The following is a 26483-nucleotide window of genomic DNA, read 5'->3' on the forward strand; positions in this document are numbered from 1 at the left end:
GAAATGAAGCACAAATATGGAATTTCAGGAACTCTCTGGATTTCCTTTTACTGTACTGACATCTTGTTTTCTCTGCTTATGGGTAGGACTAGATAGGGTGTCTCCCCAGGAGAGGAGTTGGAGGTCACGCTGGTGTTTTCCCATTCCCTGAGTCAACACCTGCAATCTGAGTTCTACAATCAGAATTCCAGGTCCACCCGATTGCTGGTTTGCCCACTGCCACCTCCATGCCAGGCTCATACTTTTCTCTTTGCCCAGCTAGGAGGCTCATTTCTGCATGTTGACTCCACCAAGCTCCCTTGCCATCTCACTTCTGGTGGGGTTTGGCTGGTAGGAGATACCACTCAGAGATTAGATGGAGGGAGAGGAAAGGGGCTGGGATATTTCTTCTCTGCTCCCTCCCTCTCTAGCATCATTTCTCTGGCAATAGCTGCCCACGCCAGGCTCCAAGAATCCTATATTTTCCCCTTGTTCCTTCAGCTTAGGGATGTCAATGGGTTTCCTGCTTCTGCTAGTCTCTGGAAGCCACACCATACCTTGTTTGATTCCTTAACTCTGCCTGTCCCTCTGAAAGAAGCCCTGCATCCATGTCTTTTCATCTGAAACATATGCAGTTACCTGTGGGACCCTGACTGTTACAACCAGGTCTGGAGCGAGAAATAGCAGACTCTCCCCAGGCAAAGCTGGGGCCTGGGCAAACTTTCTTCTTTAACAGAATTCTGGGCTGAGCAATTGAGAGCTACAACTGCCTTGCTGTGAGGTTTTGGAGAATTCTCTGCTCCCCTCTGGGCCCAAGTGGCTCTCTCTCCATCAGTCGAGGAGGGATTGAATTTGATGACCCTACTCATCACCCTGAAAGTAATATTCTATGTTCTTTAGTGTCAAGTTTGTACTGTGGTCTTGGGGTGAAGTTGGCCCTTTTGTGACCCAGAATCTTCCGTCTGGGACTAGAAACTTGTCCCTCAAAGTGTCTCACAAAAAAGGGACTCAAAGCATCATAAGCCTGGCATAAATGCAAGCCCTTCCAGTGGCCCATAGTGAAAGGGACAGCGGAAAGCACAGGAAAGCTGAGCCTCAGTTTCATTATCTGCAAAATGGGCATAAAGAGCGAGTACCTGTGACCTCCTTGTTTGGATTAAATGAGATAGTGTGTAGAAAGCGCCTGAAACAATAAGGTGCTTATTTGAAAAGGCAGTCTTTATGCAATGATTATACAAAGAATTGCCTTCTGTTTGCTCTTGCAAAGAACCAAGACAAGATACCCATTATCTGATTTCTTTGAAGCCCTTCACCTGGTTTCTTTCCAGCTACTTTGGGACTAGTGAGCCAGGCTGTTTTTTCTGCTTTGTGACTTTTGGGGCTTCCATCTCCACCTTATGAAGCTCTGCCCACTCTGGGCTGCTATTGGTAGGGCTGTGGCAGGAACTGGCAAGGTGCCTAAGTCTAGAGTATAAAGGAACAAGGGGAAGTAGGAGAAGCCTGGGTGGCTGCAACTCTCCAGCCATGGTGCCTGCCTTGTTCTCCCTGAGCCTTTCCTGCCTGGGCCTGTGGGCTTCTGGACTGATCTTGGTCTTAGGCTTCGTCAAGCTCATTCGTCTGCTGATTCGGAGGCAGTTTTTGGTCAAAGCGATGGACAGCTTCCCAGGGCCCCCCGCCCACTGGCTCTTCGGGCATAGCCTCGAGGTACATGGGGGATAGGAGGAGGGAGGGGTAGAGAAAGAAAAATGCCTCTTTTTCTTCAGAGAATCCAGCCCAATCCCCTGGGGGCATGGAGGGAGACCCTACTTGGGCAGGGAAATGATATCCTTGGAGCCGTGGTTCCTATTCAGCTTTCCCACCGGATCTCCCCCCTCCATCCTGCCTTCTGAGTTTGCCTGGGTGGGGGAACTTTAAAGTTGGGGCCCAAGCAGGCCACAGACTCCTTCCTATTATTCTGAGGCCCAAGGTTCAGAAAGAGCTCTGCTAAGGGCTTGGTGATAACATCGGGGCAAAATCCCTGAATAGTCTGATAAAATTAAGCAATCTCATTTAAAGTTTAGCCAGAGTCCTGTTTGTTCTGTGCAGTGTAAGGATTTCAATTTTTAAGGTGTAAAATTAAAGTGAAGGCAGAGATGAGTGCTGTCACCTGAGAGATCTAGGACACCTAAGCTGTTGATGCCCCCAAAGGTGGGGTTCTCCTGGCAACGCCTATGGGCTGGCTCAGGAGCTGTGGCATCATCCTGGGTTCAGATCATGACTTGTCCTCCCCAGTTACCTCAGGGTGGGGAGGCCACCTTAATACCCATTGTCAGGAACACCTCTTAGCTCCCTACCTTCAGGGGATCTAGACCAGAGGTTTCTGAACGCCTGCATTGGAATCAACTGGGAGAAGTAGATTTCTTGACCTCTAGTCTAATCAGCTGGAGATCCTAATCAGCATATTGCAAGGAGGAGCCTGAATTTAAAAACCTCCATGAGTGTTAGGACTGCAGCCAGGTTTGGGAGCCCAGGTATAGATGCCAGATATTAAAGCTCAGAGAGAGGCATAGTTACTTCTACTTCCTGGGTACCTTCCCCCATTCTCAGTTTGAGGAATTGTCTCTCCTCCATGGCTGATGCTGGGAATGAACTTGATGTTGAGGTGAGGATTGCCCAGGCTTATTTTTACCCCTACAAATAACTCCTCTCTCAGGATGACCTATTAACCTATATGCATCTTGGAGACACCCAGGAAAGAAAAGCGTGCAGCAGGGAGACAAATCAGATGCAGGCCCTGCTCTCAAGAAGCTTACTGTCTAGAGGGGAAGTTGACACCAGAGCCCCCTGCCCCAGTGTCCCAGTTTCTCTGGAGACGTAAACGCAGGTGGTCTAACTTCCAATACGTGGCTATACCACCGTGAGGGTCGAGAGACACTTTAATTTAATAAGACCGAGCCAATAATTCAAGTTTCAAGAAGGGAGACAGAGACAAACATGAAGCAAATCACACAGGGTTTATTTACCAGTTCCCAATGGTTCTTGGCACTAGCAGGCCACCCGAGGATCCGCTGAAAGACACACACAAGGTCTGGGGGTGCGGCCGCGACGGCGTCGGTCACTGCAGCCCTCTGGAAGTTCTCCTAGAGAGGTGCAGGGCAGAGCAAGGCAGGGTCAGCTTTCCCGGAGCTGGGGATGAAGTCTGTGGGGGGCAGACAAGCATCCAAAGATGTGGTCGAAAAGCCCCTGCTTTTAACAGCTGGGTTGAAGGTGTGGTGCGTCTTCAGTGTGTCTCATCAGGGTCCTACAGAGCGCGGGCCTGCTTGGAAGCCAGGGCTACAAAGTGTTAATCTTATCGTGGCACGCAGGCCTCACAATTACACTCGGTCACACAAGATGAAGTTACTTATTTCAAATCTAATACACACATCAAACTTATATTCCTGACTCTAATACACACACAAATCTATTTCTATAACACCCAGGCCGGGTGGGGTGCCTAACCAGGAGCCTGCACCAGCCCCACGCTCTGTGCCTCAGCACTTGTCCCACTGGGCTGACACGTTCTGTTTATCTGCTCATCTCCCCCACTAGACCATGACCCTTAGGAGATGGAGATCTGGCCTGATTCATCCCTGTGCCCTCAGGGCCTAGCACAAAGCCCAGCTCAGAGCAGGCATCTCTGAGTGAGCAAAGGGTGAATGCTGGAGAGGACAGAGGGGTAGCAACAGAGGAGAGAGAACGATGGAGAAGACAGGTGGAGGAACCAGGAGGGCTTTGGGAGAGGCTTCGCTAAGTACAGAAGGGGGTCATGGGAAGGTTAAGGTTGGACCCTAATGGTGGTATGAGAGGCATTCGGAGACCTTAGATCCCTCTTCTCTCGCATCCCCTCCACTTCCTCTTGCCTCCATCCAAGCTTGTTTTGCTACGAGAGGGACCTTGCTCCCCTCCCCCATGTCAGAGCTGGCTGCCTCTTCTCCCCAAATCCACCCATGACCCACTTTTTTAGAGTGTGTAGAACATCTGCAACATGGCTTAGCTCTGGCTTCTTGGTTCTAACACAGTAGGTGAAAGGCTGTAGCACCAGGAGGGTGGGGAGGCCTGGCTGCTCTCTGGCACTACTAAGGTTTCGGGAACCATGGCAGCCCTAAAAAGTTGAGGTTCAGAAAGGGCAAGGAATTTTCCTATACCCATGTAGTAGTTCAGAAATTGAGTCAAAGCTGGACCCAGGACTTCTGCCTTTTCCTTCAGGACATAATCAGGTCCTAAAAGGTGACTGCAAGTTTGATCCTCAGGCCTAGTGATGGTGGGAGTGGGAAAGGAGGAGGACTGGTGGTGGAAGGAAGGGCCTGGGGCAGGGAGGAGATGTGCGTCAGAATTACCTTCTCTCTGCCTGGTCTTCAGGGGTAGCCTGGAGGTCTGGGACCACCTGCCTGCCATCCTCCTCAATTCTCAGAATGTGTCCCCTTGAGGTGGGGTTATGTCTTATTCTTTTAGGGTCCTGCTCATTCCACTCTGGGGCCCAGGGGGAACTTTGCACATAATGGGTGCTCAGCCATATTATTGGCTTGAGGTTAGGGCTCCTGGGAGGACCCACAAATCTGACCTGGGAGAGGGAATGCCAGCTCCTGGCCCAGGAAAGGCAATCCCCTTGAGGCTGCATGGAGATGCTGGGCATCCCCTTACCTGGGCCCAGGGAAGATGGACATGAAGGTGAAAAGGTGGCACCCGGCCACATTCTAAGGGAAAAAGCACAGGGTGTCAGATACCTGAGAGGACAGGCCTTACTTAAAAATCCCCACAGCCTCCCACCCCATTTGACCTCTGGACCCAGGAATGGGGTGCCTCAGCGTTGGGTCACACTGCACTGTTCCGGTGCAGAGAGATCAGGCTGCCTATGGACAGAGCAGAGGGCAGGTGACCAGCTGTGTAACTTAGAGAAGCTGGCCAGGCAGCCCTGTGACGCTCCCCCTGCCCTAAGAGAGAGGACACCCTATCCCTTCTGATGGGGCTGCAGCTCCAGAATGGAACCAGGGGCCAAAAGCTGTCTTCATTCTTACCAGGTCCCTGGGGCAATCAAGGGCGCGTAGGAGAAAGCTGGGCATGGGGAGCCGGGATGCTGGTTCAAGCTGTAGACATAGTCAGCATGAGGTCCGAGTCTCCGGGCCTGGTGGGGTGCTGTAGAAGGGCACACTCATGGCTGATGTAGAAAGGAGTGGAGCTGAGATGAACCAGGTAAGCCTAGGGCTCCTTCCACCCCTGAGATCCTGTGAGTCTGGCTTCTCTGTGACTTAAGCCTCTCTCTGCCCCTGTCCACTGGGGTTCCCTCAACCTGGGAGGGAGGGAGAGAAGGGGAGCAGTCACGGTGATCAGAAAGTAAGTTGGGAAGGAAAACCCAGGAGGTCAGATGGAAAAATAAGAGACACAGGAAGAAGGGGGCACTTCCAGGGATGCCAACCAGGAAGGGGGCAGAAAAGAGGCAGGGACACCAGAAGTCCCTTCTTGCTGGTAGATGGAGATGGTGCTTATCACTTCGTGTAATGATAAACTTTCTGACATTGAGTGTACCAGGGCAGTGAAAATACACCACCTGCCACCCCAGCCTGCCCCCTCCAGGTTGAACTAATGACAGTAAGTTCAGAGGCAGTGAATGAGAAGATCTATGGGGAGATGACATTGGACTCTGCAGAGGGCCTGGGAGAAGAGCCCCAGAGAAGGCAAAGGACAGGTGGTTGGAGATCAAAGTAGCCAGGACCAGTCCCAGGGCCCTTCAGGAAAGTGGCTTGGGTCGGACATTATCAGATGCTCAGCGTCCTTCAAGGCTGTTTCCTGGAAGATACATGGATTAGTTGAGTGGGTGAGGACTGTGAAAGGGAACTTTGCAAGAAGGAAAGACAGGGCGAGCACTTGCACAGACCTCAACACCCGAGGACTGTGAGGTGCACAATTTATGCCCCTGAATACAGCAGCCCTGACAGACTTCAATGTGCAGAAGAGAATGTGGGGACTCTCACCTGAGTTAGAGCAGCACTAATCTACAAACAATGGGCAAGTCAGTTCACATCTCTGCACCTCAGTTTTCTCATCTGTAAAATGGGAGTGACTATGAATCCACTCACATAACACCTGGCATATAGGAGGTTATTGATACATATCTGTTCCCGTCCATTTCCTATGTCAAGAGATAGAATGCAGAAATCAGGACATTAGCCAAAGTAGGTAGGTTAGGGCTGGCTGGGAAAAACAAAAATCTGCAATGCTATTTGCCAAACCTATTCCCCAAATTGAGCAAGACTTTTGGCTGTTTCCTTAAGAGACTGACAGCCTCTGGCCAGTGTTGACATTAGCCAGATGCTTTGCGTGTGCCCTCCCCTCCTTTCCTGTCTTCCTTCTCCTTCATTTCCTTTTTCCACTCCACTCATTCAACACCCACTTTATCGAGTATGTACTATTTCCAAGTCCCTGTGCTGAGCTCCACGGTGACCTGGAGATGCCACCTGGAGATATGATCTGTGCACTTGGGAAACTCACAGCCCAGGGTGGATCCAGGGGTCCTGGGTGCGAATCCTAGTTTCCTTGCTAACTCACCATGTGACCAAGTTTCCTTTCCTCATCTATAAAGTGGGAATTATGATAGTGTCTATCTTAATTTTCTGAGGATTACATGAAAGAATTTGTAGGGCAGGATTAGTGCAGTGTCTGGCTACATTAAATGCTCAATGAATGCCAATTTTAATATTATTAATTTTTTGGTCATGGATGCCAGCAATTACAACACCCAGCAGATCATGGGAAGGTGTGGGAGGGGCCCAGTGGAAGCAGATTTCAGGCAGTGGAGGACAGATAGGTTCCTGGAGCAGGACATTCAGGCTGATGCCAAGGAACAAGCAATACTCAGCCAGAGGGTGTATGTGGAGCAAGGAGTGATCTAAGCAAAGGTGCAGAGATGATGCCACGCCCCAGGAGGTCGGCTTCGTTTTAAACATTTGGACATGCAAGGCTGCCATAGGCACAGCTGGCATCAGTCTTCTCCGAGGATATGAGCAGCTACTGGCAAGGCGGTGTCAGGCAATCCTCACAACATCCACATCAGCCGGCAGCCAGCCATCTGCTCCTTGGGGGCTGGCCGGGGCAAGGAGATGAGACCCACACTGGGGGGTGGGGGCCTACCTTGTCTTAGAATCCCTAAGCCCCATGGACCCGCAGTGTTTGCTGACTGCCCCAGGGTTCCTGCAAGGGCCACGCACTCACACTCAGGAAAGCCCAAAGCATGTGCCCCATTAGGCGGTTATAGTTCACTCAGGTTCTTCCCAGTCCCGATGTTATTTACCAGCCAAAGTTCATTTCTGCCATAGCCACGATGCCTAGCACAACAGTTGACATCTTGCTGGTATCAAGTGTCCAGGGGAACAGAGTTGGAGAGTGTAAGCCAAGGTCAGCTTCCCATGTGACTGGGGGCTAGGTTTGGTCAGTCCTTTACCCACAGGTGGAAGTATCTTACGGCATGTTCAGAGCACATCCTTCACGTAGGTGTGGGCGTTTGGGAGTGGGATGTGCCAGGAGATGCAGGGAGGAGGCTTGGAGGAAGATGTTGGGGAGAGGTAGGCATGAAGGGGAGGGAACTACTTATCGAGGGCTCACCTTATGCGGGATCCAGCCCTGGGTCCTTGAATGTCACAAGACCTCAACCAATAACACACACACCCTGCAAGATTTCATTAATGTCCAAGCAATTCTATAAGCTAAGTATTATCATCCCCATTTTACAGACGAGGAGAGCGAGATTTAGAGAGCCTAAAACACTTGCCCAAGTTCACACATCTTAAAAATAGGGGAAATCCATATTCAAGCGGAGGTCTGTCAAGCTCTGACGATTGCAGGCCATGGAGTCAGCTTTCCTAGTTCACATTCCACTCCCCTCACAAGCCGTGCAGTCCTTGGCAGCAACCTCAGGTCTCTACCTTAGGCTCCTCTCCCCTAAAATGGGGCTTCGTAGAGGGGCTGTAAGGCCTAGATGAGGTCAAGATGTAAGGTGCTTAGAAGAAGGCCCAGCACATGGCTATCCCTCCTCACAAATGATGCTCAGGCTTCATTCTGAGACCCAGGGCAGGCCACTGAGGGATTTGAAAGACCCTCTCAAAATAGGAAAAATGATAAATACAAAATGGTGCATCCCTATAGTGGAACGCTATGTAGTTATGAAAAATATTGAGGGATAGTTAATTGTACTATTTGAAAAGGAAGACAAGATATATTAAATGAAAAAGGGGCAGGTTTAGAAAAGTATTATATACTCTATTTTTATATAAACACCTCTGGGTGAGTAGATGTGGTTAGAAAAACTCCCAGAGAGCACACACCAAGCTCTGAATGATCCCTCCAACCTTATCTCAGGCCACCGTCCCGCCATGAGGCAGCTCCTGGGAGACACCACGCTTTTTCCCACCCCAGAGCCTCTGTACTTGTTCCCTTGACCTGGACGGCTCTTCCCTTACTCTTCACATGGACAGCTCCTTATCATTTCACCTTAAATGTCATCTCCAACCAGGGGCCATCTGGGTCACTCTTTTTTGGTTGTTGTTATTAATCCTCACCTGAGGATATGTTTTTTTCCATTAATTTTTAAAGAGAGTGGAAAGGAGGGAGGGGGAGAGAGAAAAAACATCAATGTGTATGAGAGAGACACGTGGATTGGCTGCCTCCAGCTGGCCCCCAACAGGGGCTGGAGATTGACCCTGCAACCCAGGTACATGCCCTTGACCAGAAATCCAACCCGTAGCCCTTCGGTGCAAGGGCCGATGCTCCAACGACTGAGCCTTGCCAGGCAGGGCCATCTGGGTCACTCTTATCCAAGCAGGTCCCCTCTGTTAGTCTCTTGTAGCACAGTGTTTATTTCCTTCTTCCCATTTACTATTGTCTGAGTCGTTTTGCTTAATTGTTTACTTGTTTCTTATCAGCCTTCCCCATAGAATGAAAGGGCAGGACCATGTCTGCCTCATTCCCTTGAGATATCTAGGCAATGCCCTGCACATAGTTGGTCCTCAATAAAAATGTGTCAAATGATGTAATAGGGCTGGAATCGAAGTGGATTTTTTTTGCACAACAAGCTGGTATTATTTTTCTAATGAAAAGCTTTAATGCTGAAAATAAATCTCTTTTTGACTGCAGTATAGTAGAGGGTTGGTGGAAGGCACCAGATGGAAGCAGATTGACCAGTCTGGGGTTGTTGAGCTAACCAGGTGCAATAAGAGGGTGGCTTGGACTTAAAGCAGTGGCTCTGGGCTGGAGAGGTACTGAGCCCAGAGATGGACAGGACTGGGTGACAAGCTGGGGGAGGGAGGGATGCTCCGGGTGTGGCTGGTAATATTGGGTTCCTGAGTGGCCTGGCCTTCTATCACCATTACAGGTACAGCAGACAGAGAACCTGGACAAGATATTGTCTTGGACCCGCCAGTTCCCCTATGCCCACCCACTTTGGTTTGGGCCATTCCTTGGCTTTCTGAATATCTACGAGCCTGACTATGCCAAAGCTGTGTACAGCAGAGGGGGTGAGCATTCTTGGGAGAGGGCGGGACTTCCTGAGAACAAAGGGCTCAGGCATAACGTGGGGAGGAGTCCTTGGCCTGTACCCTAAGTCTGGGCAGCTGAGGTTCACATTGTGCTTATCAATAAGCCTCCTTTGGTAACCACCTAGTCCTGGCTTGACCCAGTCTTCTCTGTCTCCTACAGACCCTAAGGCCTCAGATGTATATGACTATTTCCTCGAGTGGATTGGTGAGTGGTCATCTTCCCTGCCCTTGGTGCTGGGTAACCAGGATACTTCCCTGCTCGGTCCCCACTCAGTCAGTTATCCATCCACAGACCACCTGGTTCCATGTGCCATTCCTAAGCTCATCTGCTCAGTAAGGAGACAGAGGAGGAGGCAGGAGAGCTCCTGGGTAGCTAGGGAAGTGGGGCCCAGGTGCCTTCTCCTGCTGGGTGTGTCTCTCCCCCTGGACAGGCAGGGCAAAGGATCTGGAAAATCTGAGTGTGAGAAACAGCCTCCTGGAGGGGGTGGCACTAGAGTTGATCCTAAGAGATATTACAGGTGGTGCTGGCCTGGGCAAGGGATGGAGGAAAGGTATGGTGGGAGGCCCAAGGCTGGTGTCACCAGAGGCTCTGTGACTGGAAGGCAGAGCTGGATCGGGAGGTGAGGCTGGGCGGGGAGGAATAGGGTGGGGTGGGGTGGGAGTGCTTGGCCCCAGGCTGCCAGAGATGGGGCAGGATGGTATGGACTGACTAGCCCTCCCCGTCTCATCCCTTCCCCAGGGAAAGGCCTACTGGTCCTCAATGGGCCCAAGTGGCTCCAGCACCGCAAGCTGCTCACACCTGGCTTCCATTATGATGTGCTGAAGCCCTATGTGAAGGTGTTTGCCAAGTCCACGTGTGCCATGCTGGTAAGCTCCACGTGCCAAGCTCTTAGAAGCTGTGGCTGCTGGCCAGCCCCTCCCCACCCCAATTTTCCCTGGAGGAGGACAGTAAAGAGAATGGCTGAGGCCCTTACCGCCCGGGGCAGTGCCAGGCCTTGCTATACCTGACACCTGCTGTGTGCTGTGTGCTGACTAGGTGCAGAGTCCCAAGTGGCCAGGCATCCCTGGCCCCTGTCTCCACCAGGAGACCCAGCCATTTCTCACAGACCATTCCTGTGGGACCCAATAAGGCTCCTACTGGAGCAGAATGAGGGGTGCCTATATTTGGGAACATGGGGATGTCCATTCATATCTACAAAGTGTTTCCTCATTCCCTCTCTACCACAACTGCCTAAAGCAACACCATTGGCAAGTAATCTCTTAAAGGGATGCAAGGGATTGGGGTCAGGCTCAGCACGTCAGGGCTGGATACTCCCCACAGGTTATTTGGGGTAGTCTTTCCCCTTGGAGGAGACTCCACCCCCAGTGTTACCTATGAGCTGACTTACACACAGACTGTGCGAGGCAGCTCACCACCTCTTGGCCTTTTAATTTCCTTCCAGATCAGCTGCCCTGACAGGGAGAAAGTGTCTGTGTGTGCTGTGCAAGGCCTACCTCCAAGCCCTCTGAGCCTGAAGCCCTACCTGCCCCCACCCCCATATTCCAGCAGGAGGGAGGGCAGACCAAGGGCTGGGTGCCTGGCAGGGAGAACAGGCTGTGGGTCCTGGAGGGCAGAGGTGGGACATGCAGCCTTCTAACCCCCCACATTACTTCCCCTCTCTGGGTTCCAGGACAAATGGGAGGAAAAGGCTCGTGAGCTCAAGAGCTTTGACATCTCCCCTGATGTGGGTCTCATGACACTGGACACACTCATGAAGTGCGCCTTTGGCAAAGGACACAATGGCCTGAGCCACAGGTCAGAAGGCACTTGGAGCTGACCACAGTCTCAACCCAGGCTAGCTCAGAGGGGAGAGTTGGCAGGACTCCTGGGCCCTGGTCCGAGAGGAGACAGGGTCTCGCCCCAGGGAACCCCTTCTTGTGGAGAGCGGGCCTTGTCCACGGTGGGGAGAGAGATTCTGTCTTTAGTGGGGAGGCTTAATGGCAGGGAGAGGAAGGGAGAAAGTGTTGCAGTTGGGGCTGGATTCCTGGGATGAGGCAGCCTGGGGCTGTGCTGTGGGTGAGTGTCTGAGCACCCCTCTCCCTTCCATTGCTGCACAGGGACAATACCTACTACCTGGCAGTCAGAGATCTCACTCTGCTGATGCAGCAGCGCCTCGAGACCTTCCACCACCATAACGACTTCATCTACTGGCTTACCCCGCATGGCCGCCGCTTCCTGCGGGCCTGCCGGGTGGCCCACGACCACACAGGTGGGCCTTTCCCGCAATGCCCGCCCACAGGAAGTGTAGGTTCTAATCTAGCTCCCCTGGGCACCCCTGAGATGCTGCGCATGCGGGACTTCTGTTCGCCTGTGGGCAGAGGATGAGCCCCAGGTAGTGACACCCTGTACTCCTGGCACAGACCAAGTCATCAGGGAACGGAAGGCAGCCCTGCAAGATGAGAAAGAACAGGAGAAGATCCAGAACTTGAGGCACATAGATTTCCTGGACATTCTCCTGGGGGCTCGGGTGAGTGCACAAGTGCCCACCCTGCCCTGAGAACTGGTTCCAGACCATTCTCCTGGGACAGGGTTCACTGGACAGCTGCAGGGGCCCTTAGCTGCATTTTCCTCTTCTTTCCCTGGCAAATATGATGTGTTCCTTCTCCCATGACACACATCAGCAAAGGCTCGGGGGTGGGGAGGTGCAGGATGTGGCTGGCCGTGGTAATGGGGAGATGTATAGTAGCAGGGACCCTGGGTAACATGCCAGAAGGCCTGATGACCAATTCTAGACTTCTAAGACCCTGAAGAATCTCAGCACCTTAGAGTTTTAGAATCTTAGACTCCACTCATTCTTTCATTTATTCACCCACTCCATAAACTCACTGAGCCATGCCCCTAGGTTAGTTCTTGTGCTAGGGATGCAGAAGATGAGAAGGACCTGGCACTGCCCTCCAGGTGTTTACAGTCTAGTGGAGAAGAGAGGAGGTGGATGTTGACTAAGATCTCTTCCTCTGTCAGGTTGCATTCTGTGTGTCAAATGAGCAGGATCAGCAGTCCAGGCTGGGTAAGGTCACAGGTCACTGGCCAGAGGGATCAGGGAAGGCTTCCTGGAGTAGGAGGCATCCAAGCTTAAGTTTGGGAGATCAGATAGAAATCTGAGGGAAGGTTCTAACCTTCATTCTGAAGCACAGCTTTCACTATCTCCCTCGGATCTTCATTTGACAGCTGCTGTTATGAGTATTTCTTGGTCCCTACCTCAAATGCCTTGGCTTGTTCCATTATGCCTACCCTAACCCAGGATGAAAGCGGGATCAAGCTGTCAGATGCAGATCTCCGGGCTGAGGTGGACACGTTCATGTTTGAAGGCCATGACACCACCACCACCAGCATCTCCTGGTTTCTCTACTGCATGGCCCTAAACCCAGAACACCAGGATCGTTGTCGAGAAGAGGTCCGTGAGATCCTTGGGGACAGGGACTCCCTCCAATGGTGAGTGAGGCTGCAGGGGAGCCCAGTCTGTCCTGCTCAGCTCCAGGTTGTACCCATGCTGTCTGGTGTCATAGCAGATCACACATGGTGACCCTGGAAATCAGGTGAAAGCAGCAGCAGCTGCCCTGTTACCTCCATTGTGTGTACACACCGTGAGCCCCTTCTCCAACAGCAGAGCCTTTTTATACGTGAGCAACGCAGAGAAGGTTGTCCACAGGAGACCAGTTTCGTGTGTGTTGGCTCTGAGGGTAGAACCTGACTACCCTTCTGGCACACCACCGCTGATGCTGACCTTTCTTTGCAGCAGGCTCTCTGGGGACCTCTCACACCTCTGCCCTCACATCCCTCTCTCCCTGCCTTCTCCCATCTTGTCAGTACCTGGGCTGGGCAGCCTGCAGGGGTGCAGAAAATGCTCAGTTGATGGGAGAAAGTTTAGATTCATTTGAGGGAGACACACGTAATTCCAGGGCCTAAGATTTGGGGAATGAAGTTTCCATTACTTATTTTTATTGATTGGATGTTGGAAATATTCCAGGGTGTCCAGTCATGTTTCAGTTGCTGTTGGGGGTGTAGGTGGGAAAAGGAGGAGCCAATTTGCTGCCCTTGGGTGTTTTTAGAGAAACTAACTCACATAACTAAAAAGCCAGAGAAAATGGAAGAGTGACATCCCCCCCCACCCCCCATGTTGCAGGCAGAGAAATCAGAAGGGGTAAGGCTTAAGTTGGCTTTCTATGAAGGGGTGAAACTCTGGCAAAGGGAGAAAGAGAGCTGGGCATTCTAAGTTGGGTAACGAAGTGAACATAGCCTGGAGGCAGGGAGCTGAAATATTTATTTTCCCTTCATTCTATCCAGACCTTGAAGCAATTCAAAGGATACGTATTCAATAAAATTTTTCAAATGAAAAATGAGGACTGGGAGGAACACCTAAAGGCTAAGTAATAAGGTGTTGCACAGTAGTTATATTTGGACCTAACATTTGGGTCTGAGCTTCCTAGTGGCAAAAGGGAAAAGAGAAATATATGTATCATTTATATGTATAATATATAATATATAATAAAAATATATTATATATCTTATATAATATATATAATATGTATCTGAGCTTGTCATTGTTCATGCATTTATTACTTCATTCAACCAATGAATATTAGCCCCTGTTCCTTTCCATTCCAGCTCCACAGGGGAAACCAAGCAGAACCTACAAAACTGTCTCTTGTGGGGCTTCTATGAGGCTCTGAGAGACACAGGAGTGACCTTTTCTTTTATGGCTGGACACACACATATCTCTAGGGTCCTGGGCTTCCCCTTCCCGGTAGTGAAGATGAAGGACGGATGGAGAAAAGTAGAGTCAGAACCTTTGGGCCTGAGTGGTCACCCCATGTCCAGTGTGGCCTGAACACTTGGAGCACTTGTGTGCCTCCGACCCTTGGGGGCCTGATGGTAGTGAAGGGGGGAAGCTGGAGCCTGCCTTTCCGCAGGACCCCGTTTCTCCCCACCTCCAGAAAAGACGGGTTGTGTTGCTGGCAGGGATGATCTGGGCAAGATGACCTACTTGACCATGTGCATCAAGGAGAGCCTCCGCCTCTACCCACCTGTGCCCCAGGTGTACCGCCAGCTCAGCCAGCCTGTCAGCTTCGTGGATGGCCGCTCTCTACCTGCAGGTGCGATGGCGTGGATTTGGGGATAGAACCCGAGTCCTCGGGGATGCTTCTCTGACCCTCTCTGTGCCTTTGGCTGAACCTTTGCACCCGTGGCAGAGAACTCATGCTCTGGGCTTGGCCTGCGTTCAGTCCTGGCTCTATAACATGAGTAAATTTCTCTACCTCTAAGCCTCTTCTTCCCCTTCTGAGAAATGGTGGTGAGGAGAGTACCTGCCTTACAGGGCTGTTGTCAGGATTAATTCGCTAGAGCTGTCACATTTAGCCATGCAGGTTGTGCCCTGAAGAACTTCAGGAGGCGCCATTCACATAGACTACGGTGCTGTGCAGTGCCAACCCATCCACCCACATGTGGGGCTTTCTAGAGTGTTCCACTCTGTATCTAGCCCGTGATATGCATCCAGTGACTGGTAGTGGCTACTATGGTTAGTGTAATGTTATGATACCATAGTTAACTGCCTTGAGAGTCAGTGAACTGAAAGCAGAAAGTGTGTAATAGTCCTTGCCTGCCCTGCTAGTCATGGGGGTGGGTTCAGTCCTTTTTCGTTCCATTCCACAAATGTCTGTGTTGGGTGCTCTGCTCAGTGCTGGCGCTACAGGATGTAGGTGTGATGATCCAACCACGCTGATGTCCTGAGGGTTGTCCTGAACCTTCTGTCACTAGCAGAGCTGAGGCAGGGGCTGGTGCCCAGTTAGGCAGGCATGAGGGATCTGGGCCTGTGAGGAGGGAGTCCTGGCTGTCCAAGGACCACCTGGTCACCTGCCCTGTGCTCTGCCCACAGGCAGCCTGATCTCTCTGCACATCTATGCCCTCCACAGAAACAGCGCAGTGTGGCCCAATCCTGAGGTATCCCATTCCTGCGCCCGGAGGTCAGATGGGGAGGGAGGTTGTGGGGGTCACCCGCCCCTTGGACCTGACAGGTATTTAAGCAAGGTCTGTCCCTCAGGTCTTTGACCCCCTGCGCTTTTCCCCTGAGAATTCAACTGGACGCCACCCCTTCGCCTTCATGCCCTTTTCTGCTGGGCCCAGGTAAGGAGATGCCAAACATGTCCAGGCCCTCAGGACTTGGTAGGGGAGGGTGGACGATGTCATGGGTGAGGCGTCACTTTGGGGAACTCCATGATGATGGGGACCGTGCTGAGTTTGTGGTGATTCTAAAGCAGGCTAAGTTCCAGGGGCCTTCTTGCCATCAGCATATTCATGCCCTTAGCAGGTGGTGGGGTGGGTGAGTCATCCCAAGAGAGACCCCCAAGCCAGGACCCCCAATGTGGATTGACTTAGTCTGGGACCCTTCCATGATCCCAAGCTCTGTTTCTTAAGCCCACGTTGATCAATCCATCAGCCAATTATTCATCCAAAAATAGCTGTTGGTGTTTGTTGGCCGCTGAGAGCGCTGCGTGTCATTGCTCCAGACACCTACAGCCTGATGCCTCTTTATGCTCCTCACTGCAGGAACTGCATCGGGCAGCAGTTTGCCATGAATGAGGTAAAGGTGGCCACGGCCCTCTGCTTGCATCGCTTTGAGTTCTCCCTGGACCCCCTGCGGCCACCCATCCTGGTGTTCCAGCTGGTCCTGCGCTCCAAGAATGGCATCCACCTCCACCTGAAGCCACTGGGCCCGGGCTCTGGGAAGTAGCCCTGTCAAGAGTAGGGCCCCAGACAGCCCAGGCTGTGACCTCCCCCTGGGCACCACCCTTTCTAGGCTGGACTGTGGAGCCACTGTGGTTCCCTGTGTTTGGCAGGCTTGTGTTATAGAACGGGAGTAGGTGCCAGCGTAGACAGTCACCTGGAGGGTGGTGCCATGGAAACAGTGTGTCTATAAATGCTTACCCTACATGTATTCTAGAACTGACTCATTCATTCAACAAACATGTGGTGAGCACCTACTTGCTTCGAGAATCTTGCTTTTTCTACCATAATCGGCATTCTTTCTAAAATGTAGCAGAGACTTACATTCCAGAATGGGTGATACAGTGGCTACGATGGAAACTGTGCCTTGGGATTCATGGTTAAGACCAGGCACTCACCCACTCAACATGAAATGCAACAGGGGAGCTTCCTGGGGCAACCAGGGATTACTGACCTTCAACTAGTTGCACCACCTGCTCCCAATGAATGGTCCAGACTCCTGCCTCTCCCCCATCCCCTCAGTCAACCAGCTTCTGTAGCCTTCCTATTATACTGAAGAAATGTCCCTCCTTGACACCTGTCAGCCTCTTCACCTGGACTTTTCTGTCTCCCTGCCTCCCCAACCCTACACTGAAGCCAGGGCCCAGCGCAGCCCCTCCTATGCCCCCAAGCACAGGGAGGACATGTCCAAATGCCTCAGCTCGCATCACAGCCCTCCATGGGCTTTTGCCTCACTCACCTCTTACCTGGCCAGCTCCCCTTCCTGACTCAGCTCATGTTACTGAGGTCACAGAGAATGCCCTCCCTCCGCCTCTGCCTGTCTCATGTTCAAGTCTGAGTCCAGTGACATGCTGTCTTCATCCCTCTGCTGGTGGCACCTCTTGCTCTCCAGACTCCCAAGACATTATTAATGTTTTATTCAAAGATGTATCACCGTCCAGTGCCCAGGACAGTGCAAGGAACATGGAACATTCAACAATATGCTCAATGAGTGAATGAGTGAGTGAAAGAATGATTGAGTGATGTCTGACTTGAGTAGAGGTATTTGTTTCTTGACTGTGAACTCCTGGAGGCAGGGACAGTTGCTTCCCCAACTCCTAGCATAGGACTTGGCACAAAGAGACAGGCTTAAGAAATACGTTTATATTTGAACGAAGTTAATTGAATTGAAAGTGTAAATTAAAATAGAAAAGAAAAATGAAAACCAGTTCCGAGCTAGGTATTGAGCTGCCTGGTGCTCTCCTGCCCTCTGGTGGCAGCCACATGACTTGCAGCCAAGGACTGAGGAAGGACAATCCTGGAAGAAACCAAATACTAGAGCCAATGAATCTCTGGAAGAAAGACCTAAATCCTGTTCTGTGAAAGTTGATTCACCACTTGAAGAACTCACAGATGTATGGATTCAAAAAAAGCTTGTTTCTAGTGACCAGGTACAAAGTTTATGGAAGTTACTATTTCACAGGAGGATTTGTGTGGCCTTTGCAGGTTTTCAAACAGCAGCTGCTCTGGAGTACACTCGTCCAGCTCAATAGCTATTTCTTTTCTTTTCTTTTTTAAAAAAATATCTTTAATGATTTCAGGGAGAGGAAGGGAGAGGGGGAGAGAGAGACAGAAACATCAATGATGAGAGTCATTGATTGCCTGCCTCCTGCATGCCCCCCACTGGGGATCGAGCCCCCTAGCTGGGCATGCACCCCGACTAGGAACCGAACCGTGATCTCCTGGTTCATAGGTCAATGCTCAAGCGCTGAGCTACGCAGGCCAGGCTCAGCAGCTATTTCAAGTATGCTTTATATTTTACACACCAGGAACCTTTACAATGCTACGTGTCATGTGCAAAGTACTGGGTTTTCTCTCAAAAGCAGTGATTCTCATTTTTATACTTTTTGCCAGTGTTGGACTGTGTAGACTTTGGGACTTTGGTACATAAAACCCACCTTATATGAAGATTTTGCCAACTGGAAAGTAGTCGTGCTTATGTGAATATCAATATACAAGTCATGCTTATGTGATAATTAATATACAAACTTTTGTTAGGATAGTCTGCAAAATTAGAGAGGTCCACATTGGCGTGAAACTCTCTTCAAACGGCTAGTGCGCCGTTCACGATCAGGGCTTGGACAGTTAGGACAAGGGTGGTGGCTAGAAATTCAAACACATGCAAATATCACAGGTGGAGGGAGTGGCAGGTTAGTGAAGTAGAAAAGGCAGTGGCTGGACTGCCCTGTGGGAAGAGGGAAAATACCACCTCTTTTTAATATTACTGATGGCTGAGAAAAGCAATCTGAAGTTTAGTTGGTATGAAAAAATTTAACTCTGAGAATTATTCCTGAAGTGAGGAAAACACCAGAATCACTGAATGATAGAGCAGTGACCAACACTGAACTGTGGGTGGCCATTGGGAAAAGAGCCGTTTGAAGAGTTGCGGACCAACACGTGCCTCTCTTTTTTTGCATTCCATCCCAACAAAAGTTTGAATGCATATTAACATTCACATAACCATGACATTTCCAGTAGGCAAAATTCTTTCCATGAAGCGGGATTTATATACCATAGTCCCACTGTCTACACAGTCCAACGCTGGCAAAAAGCAAAACACTAAGAACCATCAACTGCTTTTGAGAGAAAGTCAGTGGATAAAGTCTCTGTGTCATGCCCTGAAGTGCCACCTTTCTTTCGTGCATATAGATACAGGCCTCCTTCCCAACACACCAACATACAAGCGCATAACTGCAGACATCACATGTAAATGTAGGAAGTCACAGTCATTGGGATGTGCACCGGGTGACACCATCCCCCCAGGTACAGGGAGCCTCACCCTGATCCTCCTGGGGGCAGGAAAGCTGTGCAGATCAGAGCCCAGCGCAAAAAGAAGGGCCAGACACCTGCGGAGAGAGCACCAGGGCCGGGACAGGTAGGGCCAAGCGCCTCCTTCTAATCCATGAGGGCACAGGACTCTCGGGGTGGAAGCAAGAGGAGGCGTTGGTCAAGAGCAGAGGTGGGGAATGCCTGGCCCTGTCAAGGCAACTGCAGGCGGGACTCAAAATTCAATAAATGTAGCAGCTTTTTTCACAGCTAAGTTTGAAGTTGCTAATTTTGTATGGACCGTGAATGATGTTATAAATATCCAAATGGCCCTTGGCAGAAAAAAGGTTCCCAAGCCTTGGAAGAGAGATGAGCCTGTACTTCCTCCCATATGAGTTGGGCCACACCTTCGGATTGGGCATAAAAATTAAGTGAGACTTCGATTCCTTGTGGGCAGGGAAAAGAGAGTTAACTGATCATACTCATGCCAGCAGGGAGCATGCATGCACAAATAGTGTGGGAGCCACAGTGAGAGTCACTCTATTGCAGCAGAGGTGAGGTAGACATGGCAAAGCACATGTGTGCACATTAGGAGTAGTCCCATGACCTGGGACTCAGAAGCAAGAAATGATTGAAGGCCTACTTTTTGGAGGAATTCAAGGTAAAACTCACATTTGTCAAGTGCCGTCCATGAGCCCTTGGGGATTATGCATTAACTCATTGAATCCTCACAACAACCCTCCAAGGAGGGTACTCATATTCCTATTGTTCAGATGAGGCACCTGATGGTCAGAGAGCCTGAGTAACTTGCCTATGATCACACAGCTAGGATGTGGCAGGATTGGGATTCAGACCAAAGGTGAGCGAGGGGTGGCCTCCGACCATGGCAGGCTCTCAGATCTAGTCATCAGCTGCTGTCTGCCATTAACCTGAGGGCTCCTCAGAGACTGGATCATCGGACACATGGCTGTGGGTTTCCTAATCTCCCTCATTTGCCTAGATCTCATAAGAGAAAAACAATATCTACTCTTACCCCTGTCTGATTGTCTCTGCCACCCTCACATCTCAGAGACTTAGAATTTTAGAGTGAAGTTCCAAAAGCCCCACCCAGAGTCCAACATCTCATTGTGAAGAAGATTCTGTGGACTGAGTCAGTATTATATCAACTGGCATGTACTGTAGTTCTTTGCATTTGTCACAAAGGAGTTATGTACACATTGCCTCAGATATGAGGGATATTCAAATAGATGTGACCATGTAGAGAGAATTGCCCCTGCAGTCCTGCAATCTGGAGTCGGGATTGGAGCGCGGGGTGTTAGAATCACACAGCATCAGTGCTGTCGGATGGAATTACTTAGCCTCCCACTCAGGCCCGCAGGATTCTACATGTGATGGGTGCTGGTCCTGGAGAAGGACAGGCTTAGCGCTCTACTCGTGTGATGTCAGGTTTGAGATGGGCTCTGTTAGGACAATGTACCCAAGAGAATTATTCTCTCTGAGTTGAAAGGGGAACGCATAGTTATTGAATTTTTGCTGTGGTCCAACTCTGTGCCAGGCATTTTATATTCCTCATCAAAACTACAAAGTAAGTATCCACTTAATGGTGAAGGAACAAGAGCAGAGAGGTTCAGGACGGCTCTAGGACACGGGGGTCTGATCTGCCCTGGCTTCTTGCAGAGCGCCTAGCTCACTGCGTGTGGTGAGTTCACACCTCTGGGTAAGGAGCGTCCGTCGGGAAGGTGACGGGCGAGCTGAGCTCTCTGCTGACCAGTGGTACAGGCGGACAGAGTCGCGGTGCCTCCTTGATGCGCACGGTGGTGTGGAGCATCTGATCCAGGTGATTCCTGAAATGAGTGAAACCCAACCTGAGGGCAGGCAGGGCCCAGGCAGACAGGGCTCCTGGTCTAGTTGAGTGGGCAGGGCTCTCCCATCTCCCGAGCACTCACCATGTGATGGAGGCACCATCCCTCAGGAGGCTCTGGATCTTCTTGGGGCACCTCTGCTGGTGCTCAGGGTACGCAACCAGAGCATAGAGGACCCAGGAGATGCCACTGGCTGTGGTGTCATGGCCCTCGAACGTGAATGTGTCCACTGCTGCACGAAGCTCTAAGAAGTGGCGGGAAGAAGCTACTCAGCTTCTTCAGGGGGATCTCACCACCACCCAGAAGGGGTGAGGGTTTTATTAGGAGAGAAATGATGCTTGATTCAGAGATGAGGGTGGTGGTTACCTATTGTTTTCTGTGAGCCAAAGAGATAGATCATGTTAAATCCACCTGTCAGGTGAACAGCAGTCCTGGTTACACATACTTACTTATCCAGGGAGCCAGGAATCTGTATGAACCCAGATTCTTTGGATCTGAAAGGTAAGAAAGGGCATTATACGGACCTGGAGGGGACCAAACAAGGCAGGCAGTCCCCAGGAGACAGCTGTCATCCAGACCATGGGCTGCCATCCCTTCCTGATTATTGTCAGCTGGCTATTTGTCTCGAGTGACTGCCCACATGCCTCCCATCCCCAAGTCTCTCTGTTCTAACCGTCACTGTGGGCTCAGGAAGGCAGCAGAACACCCACAGGACTAAGATGGTGAACCCGCCAGAAATATAGGCTCTATCCTCAGTGCCAGAGAAAACACAGAAGTCTGCAGTCTTCCTACAATTTGTGGGGCCTTAGTCATCCCACGACCCAGGGTAGGCAACAGCTAGACGTGCCAAACCGAATTCATGGCAGAATGAAAATTTTCTTTCAGATCTGGGGAAGTTTACATAAGAGATCATCTCAGTCTGGCTAAACTACAAGTCTCTTTGGGGATTTCACAACCCGAGGGCATATATCCAAGAGGAAGGAGCTGCTCTAGCCTCAATGTAGGTTTCATTCTCACCTGATCTTCCCAGGATCACCTTCATGTAGTCAGGGTCATAAACAGTGAATTCGATCCTGCTCCCCCATAGCCAGAGAGGACAGGCACACGGGGATTTCTCTACTCATTTCTGAAACGATTGTAGCTCCTGGTCCATTTGGAACTGTCAGCAAAGGGAAAGACAAATCAGTAAAACCCTTCTCTTTAAGTCTAGAGCTTGGAGTGGTGGTGAAGGTTAGGACAGCCCCAGGGAGGTAATTCTGGATCTATCAGCAGTGATTAGGACCTTAGAACTATATCTGATGAGCCAAGTTCTGATCTGGTTTCTGTTTCTTCATCAAGACTTGGTCTAAGGTCAGATCCTGGCTTCTGGTTGGCCCCTCACTCAAAACTGCCTTTAGAATCCTACACATAGTACGAGCTTGATAAATGTTCAGTTATGGACTGAGTAGTGTACAAGCCTTTTCCACAGACTTATATTTGAGTTATTGGTTGAAGGTAGGGTCTTTAGAGGGGTAATTAAGTTAAAATGAGGTCATTAGAGTGGGTCCTGATCCAATATAACTATTTTTATAGAAAGGGAGACGTTTGGACACAGAAGAAGTCACTCATAGAGAGAAGATGATATGAAGAGACATAACGGAGAATATCATGGTTTACTAGCCAAGGAGAGAGGCTGGAGCAGATGGTGCCTTCACAGCTTCAGAAGGAGCCAACGCTGCCAACGCCTTGATTTTGGACTTCTAGTCTAGAACAGCGAGACTCAATTTCTGTAGTTTTAACCATCCAGTTTGTTAAACAGCCCTAACAAAGTAGTACAATTATGTAATGTTCAAAGCACACCTGTGGTTAGGGATGGACTATTGCTTTATCCTGTTTGGCTGAAGAATGAGGAAACTGTTAAAGATACGCCCAGGTTGCTGAGAGTCCCAGGGTGTTTTGCAGAGCCCAAGGGTGCAGGAAGCAGCAGGGACTGGAGGGGCAGATCCAGGGACTGGAGATCTGCCAGGAATGAGTCTCTCATTCTTTCTCTCAGTAAGTACATGCATTCACTCCCTTATCGAATGTTTACTGGGGCTCTACCTGATAAGTTCTAGAAGCTGGCAATATACTCACAAATAAACAGACAATAGTCCCTGTCCTCATGGAGCTGGGTGCACCTGAGCACTTGTACCCTTCCCGGATTGTTACCATACTACCACATTTGTGTCTGAGTGGCACTGTGGGTCCTATCAGAGAATCTGATTGTAATACGGCCAAGGTGTTCCCCTGCTACAAGCAACTGTGGCTGAGGTTGAAGAGGGCATTCAGGGGCTCACCCATGTTGAGGCAGAGATCTCAGAGCAGGTGGGATGGGAAGACATCCCAAAATGTTTCCACTATAGTGAATGAACAAGTACATAAATGAGCAGATGAGTAGATGGATTCACTCATTTATGTATTTGATAACTATGTATTGAGCACTTACTTTGGGTCAATTGCCATCCCAGTTACGGGGATGCAGTAATGAACAACACAAGTCCTTGCTATCATGGAGCTCATGTTCAAGTGGGGGTGCAGGTGGGCAGACAGCCCTGCTCGGACCTGAGCAGTGTCCTGTTTGAAGTACTTAAGGAGGAGACTTTATGCTCCCAGGTCATGTGCATTATTGGGTCTGCCCTTCTCCTTTGATCTAAGGTGGGGACTGACCAGCAGGAACCTCTTACCACCCCAGCTATGTTACCTGGTCCTCTAGGATCCCCTCCTACTAGAGCAGCAGGGGCCTGGGAGACCCCATTTTAGCACAGTAGCATGCCCTCTTTCTGATTGCGTGGTGCCCATGCCCATCAACTTCCCAAAAATCCTGCTGCTGGACACTGTCATTAGTTCCTTTTGGGGACTCAAGGGAGCTAAACTATGTTCTGCATTCCATTCTCCTCTCTGGGCCATTTTGGCATCCATAGCTCTGTCACCCCTCCAGTCAACCATTGGGACTGCCGTCTGTCCCTGAGCATGTGTGACCAGAACCAGTAGAGGCTCTTGTAGAGGGAATGGTACCTTTGGTGTCAGGGATGACAACCCTGTAGGCAAATATCCAGTGCTCACCTGGCCTCCAGGCTTCAGCCACTCCATGCAGGCAGTACTGCCCTGGAGCTGTCTTCACCTGGCTGACTCCGGGAACTGCAGCTACAAAGACATTTCTGAAAAGGGAGACACAAAGAGAGTAAGTGGACAGGTAATAATGTGGGCACACAGACCATCCTCAGATATGGGCTCTGCTGCCATGGCAGGTACACCTGTTTTTGAGGGAGGACATAGGGGGAAATGGATCTGTTTGGGTTGTTTGAATCCCAAAGATGTTAGTTCCCTTTTCCATAGTCCCTGTCAGATTCCATCCCTACTGAATGCAGTGGGTTTGCGCCTTCAACATGCTTATTCTTCATAGGCATGAATATTATTTTACATTCATACAAATTAGAGTGAGTATAATGGTGGCCCTTGGTCTCTGCCAGGCACAATTCTAACATTATAGGAACTCACCTGAGTGCTATCATTATCATCATCATCCCCAACTTACAGATGAGGAAATCGAGTCATAGAGCGAGTGGGCTGGAAGTCATGGCAGAGCTGAGATATCAACCTAGGTAGCTGGGCAACAGAGCCCATATGCTTAACCGCCCACCTTGTCACTAGTCATCTGGCCTGAAAGATTAGTTTCCATCTGGATTCAACATGCGGCACTCAATTCCCAACTTAGCCAATAACAGAGGTATTGAATAAATGAAAATCTCAGGCAGTATTATAAAAGCAAGGAAAATTTGGCTGCAGTATCTCTCAGGCCAGCAGGATTTGAGAGGCGATTCACACCATGAGTAATACTAGTTATGGAAATAGTATTCCCCACTTACTGAGTCTACATATCATCTAACGCCATCAGTGTACGGAAAAGTCACTGGAGGAATTTTAGTGGTTCCTTTTGTCCAATCTTAGCTCTGAAAGGTGACAACTGCATCAACAAAAGTCACAGATTCTCCAAAGGAACAAATCATCTGGAAGTCATTAGTACCACACTTTGCATGAACAACAAAGTCTTTGGCTGTCTCTCTGTGGCTAATATGAACAGTTCCCATTTGGGGCTCCATTGACCTGATAATTGCTTGGCCTCCTTCTGTGAAAAAGAGAAGCCTCAGGTTTCTGCAGCATCCCATCTCCTAAGGGATGGGCTTGTTCAACCCTCAAACCCTGGGTGAGCCCCTCTTCAGGCAGCCCCTCCTCTCGCTCTGTGCGCTTCGCCTCAGGGACTAGCACTGACGGAGCTGGCTGGATAGCACTGCGGGCCACCCAACCTGCAAGCTGCCCCTTTCTCGGTCAGCCTGCACTCCTGCGTCAAGCATCCCTCTGTGTCAGGCCCTGTGCTAGGGATGAACGCAAAGAATGGAGGATGATATCTTCAGTCCCAAGCAGCTCCCAGGGCAGGGGCTTGGAGAGTGAGAGCTGGCAGGTAAAGAGCTTCTTTTTAATGGTGCAACTCAGATGCCAGTGCTCCTTCACTCAGACCATCTCGGAAGCTTCTTGCTCATATGTGCCAGTAACTTGCCAGGATGTTAGCACTGCAACCACTAGTCTGAAAATTCCCATAGTCTCAGGCCCACCAAGCTGGTCGGTCCTCTACACCTGGTATTACCCCCAGCCACCCTATGGGTGAGCCCCTCTTCCTGGAACCTGATACCTTCTTTAAATTCCTATCATCTCCACAGGCTGTGAACCTCCACAGGCAGGGATCCATGGGACTGATGTCTGTGTTGCCAGGCAAGCTCAGGGCCAGGCAGAGAGGATGGAGTTGAGTGGACATGGGCAGGGAAGCATCTAGAAGTTCTGGTCTGTGAGCCTGGAGCAGGGAGACTCAGGAAGAAACAGCTCTGTCCTCAAAGTGCTGGGCTGACAAAATAGCCTGCAGACCGATCTAAGGAAGGAGGATCTGACAGACTGAGGACACCAGCACACGGGATGCGGAGCCACCGCCTGAGGGGTAAACTGGTTCTGCACCCTGAGGACACATGCTTCTCACACAACAAGGCTTTGTCCCACAGACTTGCTGACCATGACCACGCTGAGAGCCCTGCCCTCCTTGCCCTCCCTCTCCCCTGTCCCGCTCCCTTTTACCTCCTTGTTGTGCCCAAACAGCCAGTGGGAGGGAGGGGATGGGAACTGCTGGAGAGCTTTGAGCAGGTAGAGCTGGGCTGCCTTGAGCAGCAACAGAACCAGTCCAACCAACAATACCACCTGCGGGAGCCCAGAGACACTGCCCAGGGGCCTCGTGGGGCTCAGCACAGAGACACTCATGCTGCAGTGGTGTCTAGGCTGCTGACTGTCTCTGACCACCTCAGGCCAGCCTGGAAGTTTTGTCCCACCCACCTGTGGGGAGGGGGAGGGGGAAGGGCAGAGCTTAGCCACCAGAGTTGATCCATGGGAACAGGATGAAAAACTTTTTCAGCTGTCAGCGACAATAGTTGTCATTTCGTTCCCACTTATGAGTTGTTTGAACAGACCTGTTAA

The 26483-nt window shown here is 50.5% G+C and overlaps 1 protein-coding gene and 1 pseudogene across 2 annotated transcripts; one reads left to right on the top strand and one right to left on the bottom strand.

The window, feature by feature from the left end:
• Positions 1-1503: 1503 nt before the first annotated feature.
• CYP4B1 (cytochrome P450 family 4 subfamily B member 1) lies at positions 1504-16291 on the top strand. Of its 2 annotated transcripts, XM_016199338.2 has the most exons (12): positions 1504-1683; positions 9362-9503; positions 9685-9729; positions 10264-10391; positions 11195-11319; positions 11622-11773; positions 11925-12031; positions 12806-12996; positions 14524-14657; positions 15437-15501; positions 15602-15684; positions 16108-16291. In XM_016199338.2, exons 1-12 carry the CDS (start codon positions 1504-1506, stop codon positions 16289-16291), a joined length of 1536 nt encoding a protein of 511 aa, XP_016054824.2. The 2 variants fall into 2 exon arrangements, with proteins under 2 accessions (XP_016054824.2, XP_016054826.2); XM_016199340.2 differs by lacking the exon at positions 9685-9729.
• Positions 16292-20771: 4480 nt separating this feature from the next.
• LOC107526755 (cytochrome P450 4A11-like) lies at positions 20772-26270 on the bottom strand (annotated as a pseudogene).
• Positions 26271-26483: the final 213 nt, after the last annotated feature.

Source organism: Miniopterus natalensis, chromosome 9 (assembly GCF_054644295.1).
Source record: "Miniopterus natalensis isolate mMinNat1 chromosome 9, mMinNat1.hap1, whole genome shotgun sequence".
Classification (NCBI taxonomy): Eukaryota; Metazoa; Chordata; class Mammalia; order Chiroptera; family Miniopteridae; genus Miniopterus; species Miniopterus natalensis.

Bases quoted from the DNA above. Each gene is read 5' to 3' on its own strand.
- CYP4B1 (XM_016199338.2), top strand. From the start codon at position 1,504: ATGGTGCCTGCCTTGTTCTCCCTGAGCCTTTCCTGCCTGGGCCTGTGG. The intron at 1,684-9,361 runs GTACATGGGGGA...TCACCATTACAG, and splicing joins TCTTCGGGCATAGCCTCGAG to GTACAGCAGACAGAGAACCT. The intron at 15,685-16,107 runs GTAAGGAGATGC...TCCTCACTGCAG, and splicing joins CCCTTTTCTGCTGGGCCCAG to GAACTGCATCGGGCAGCAGT.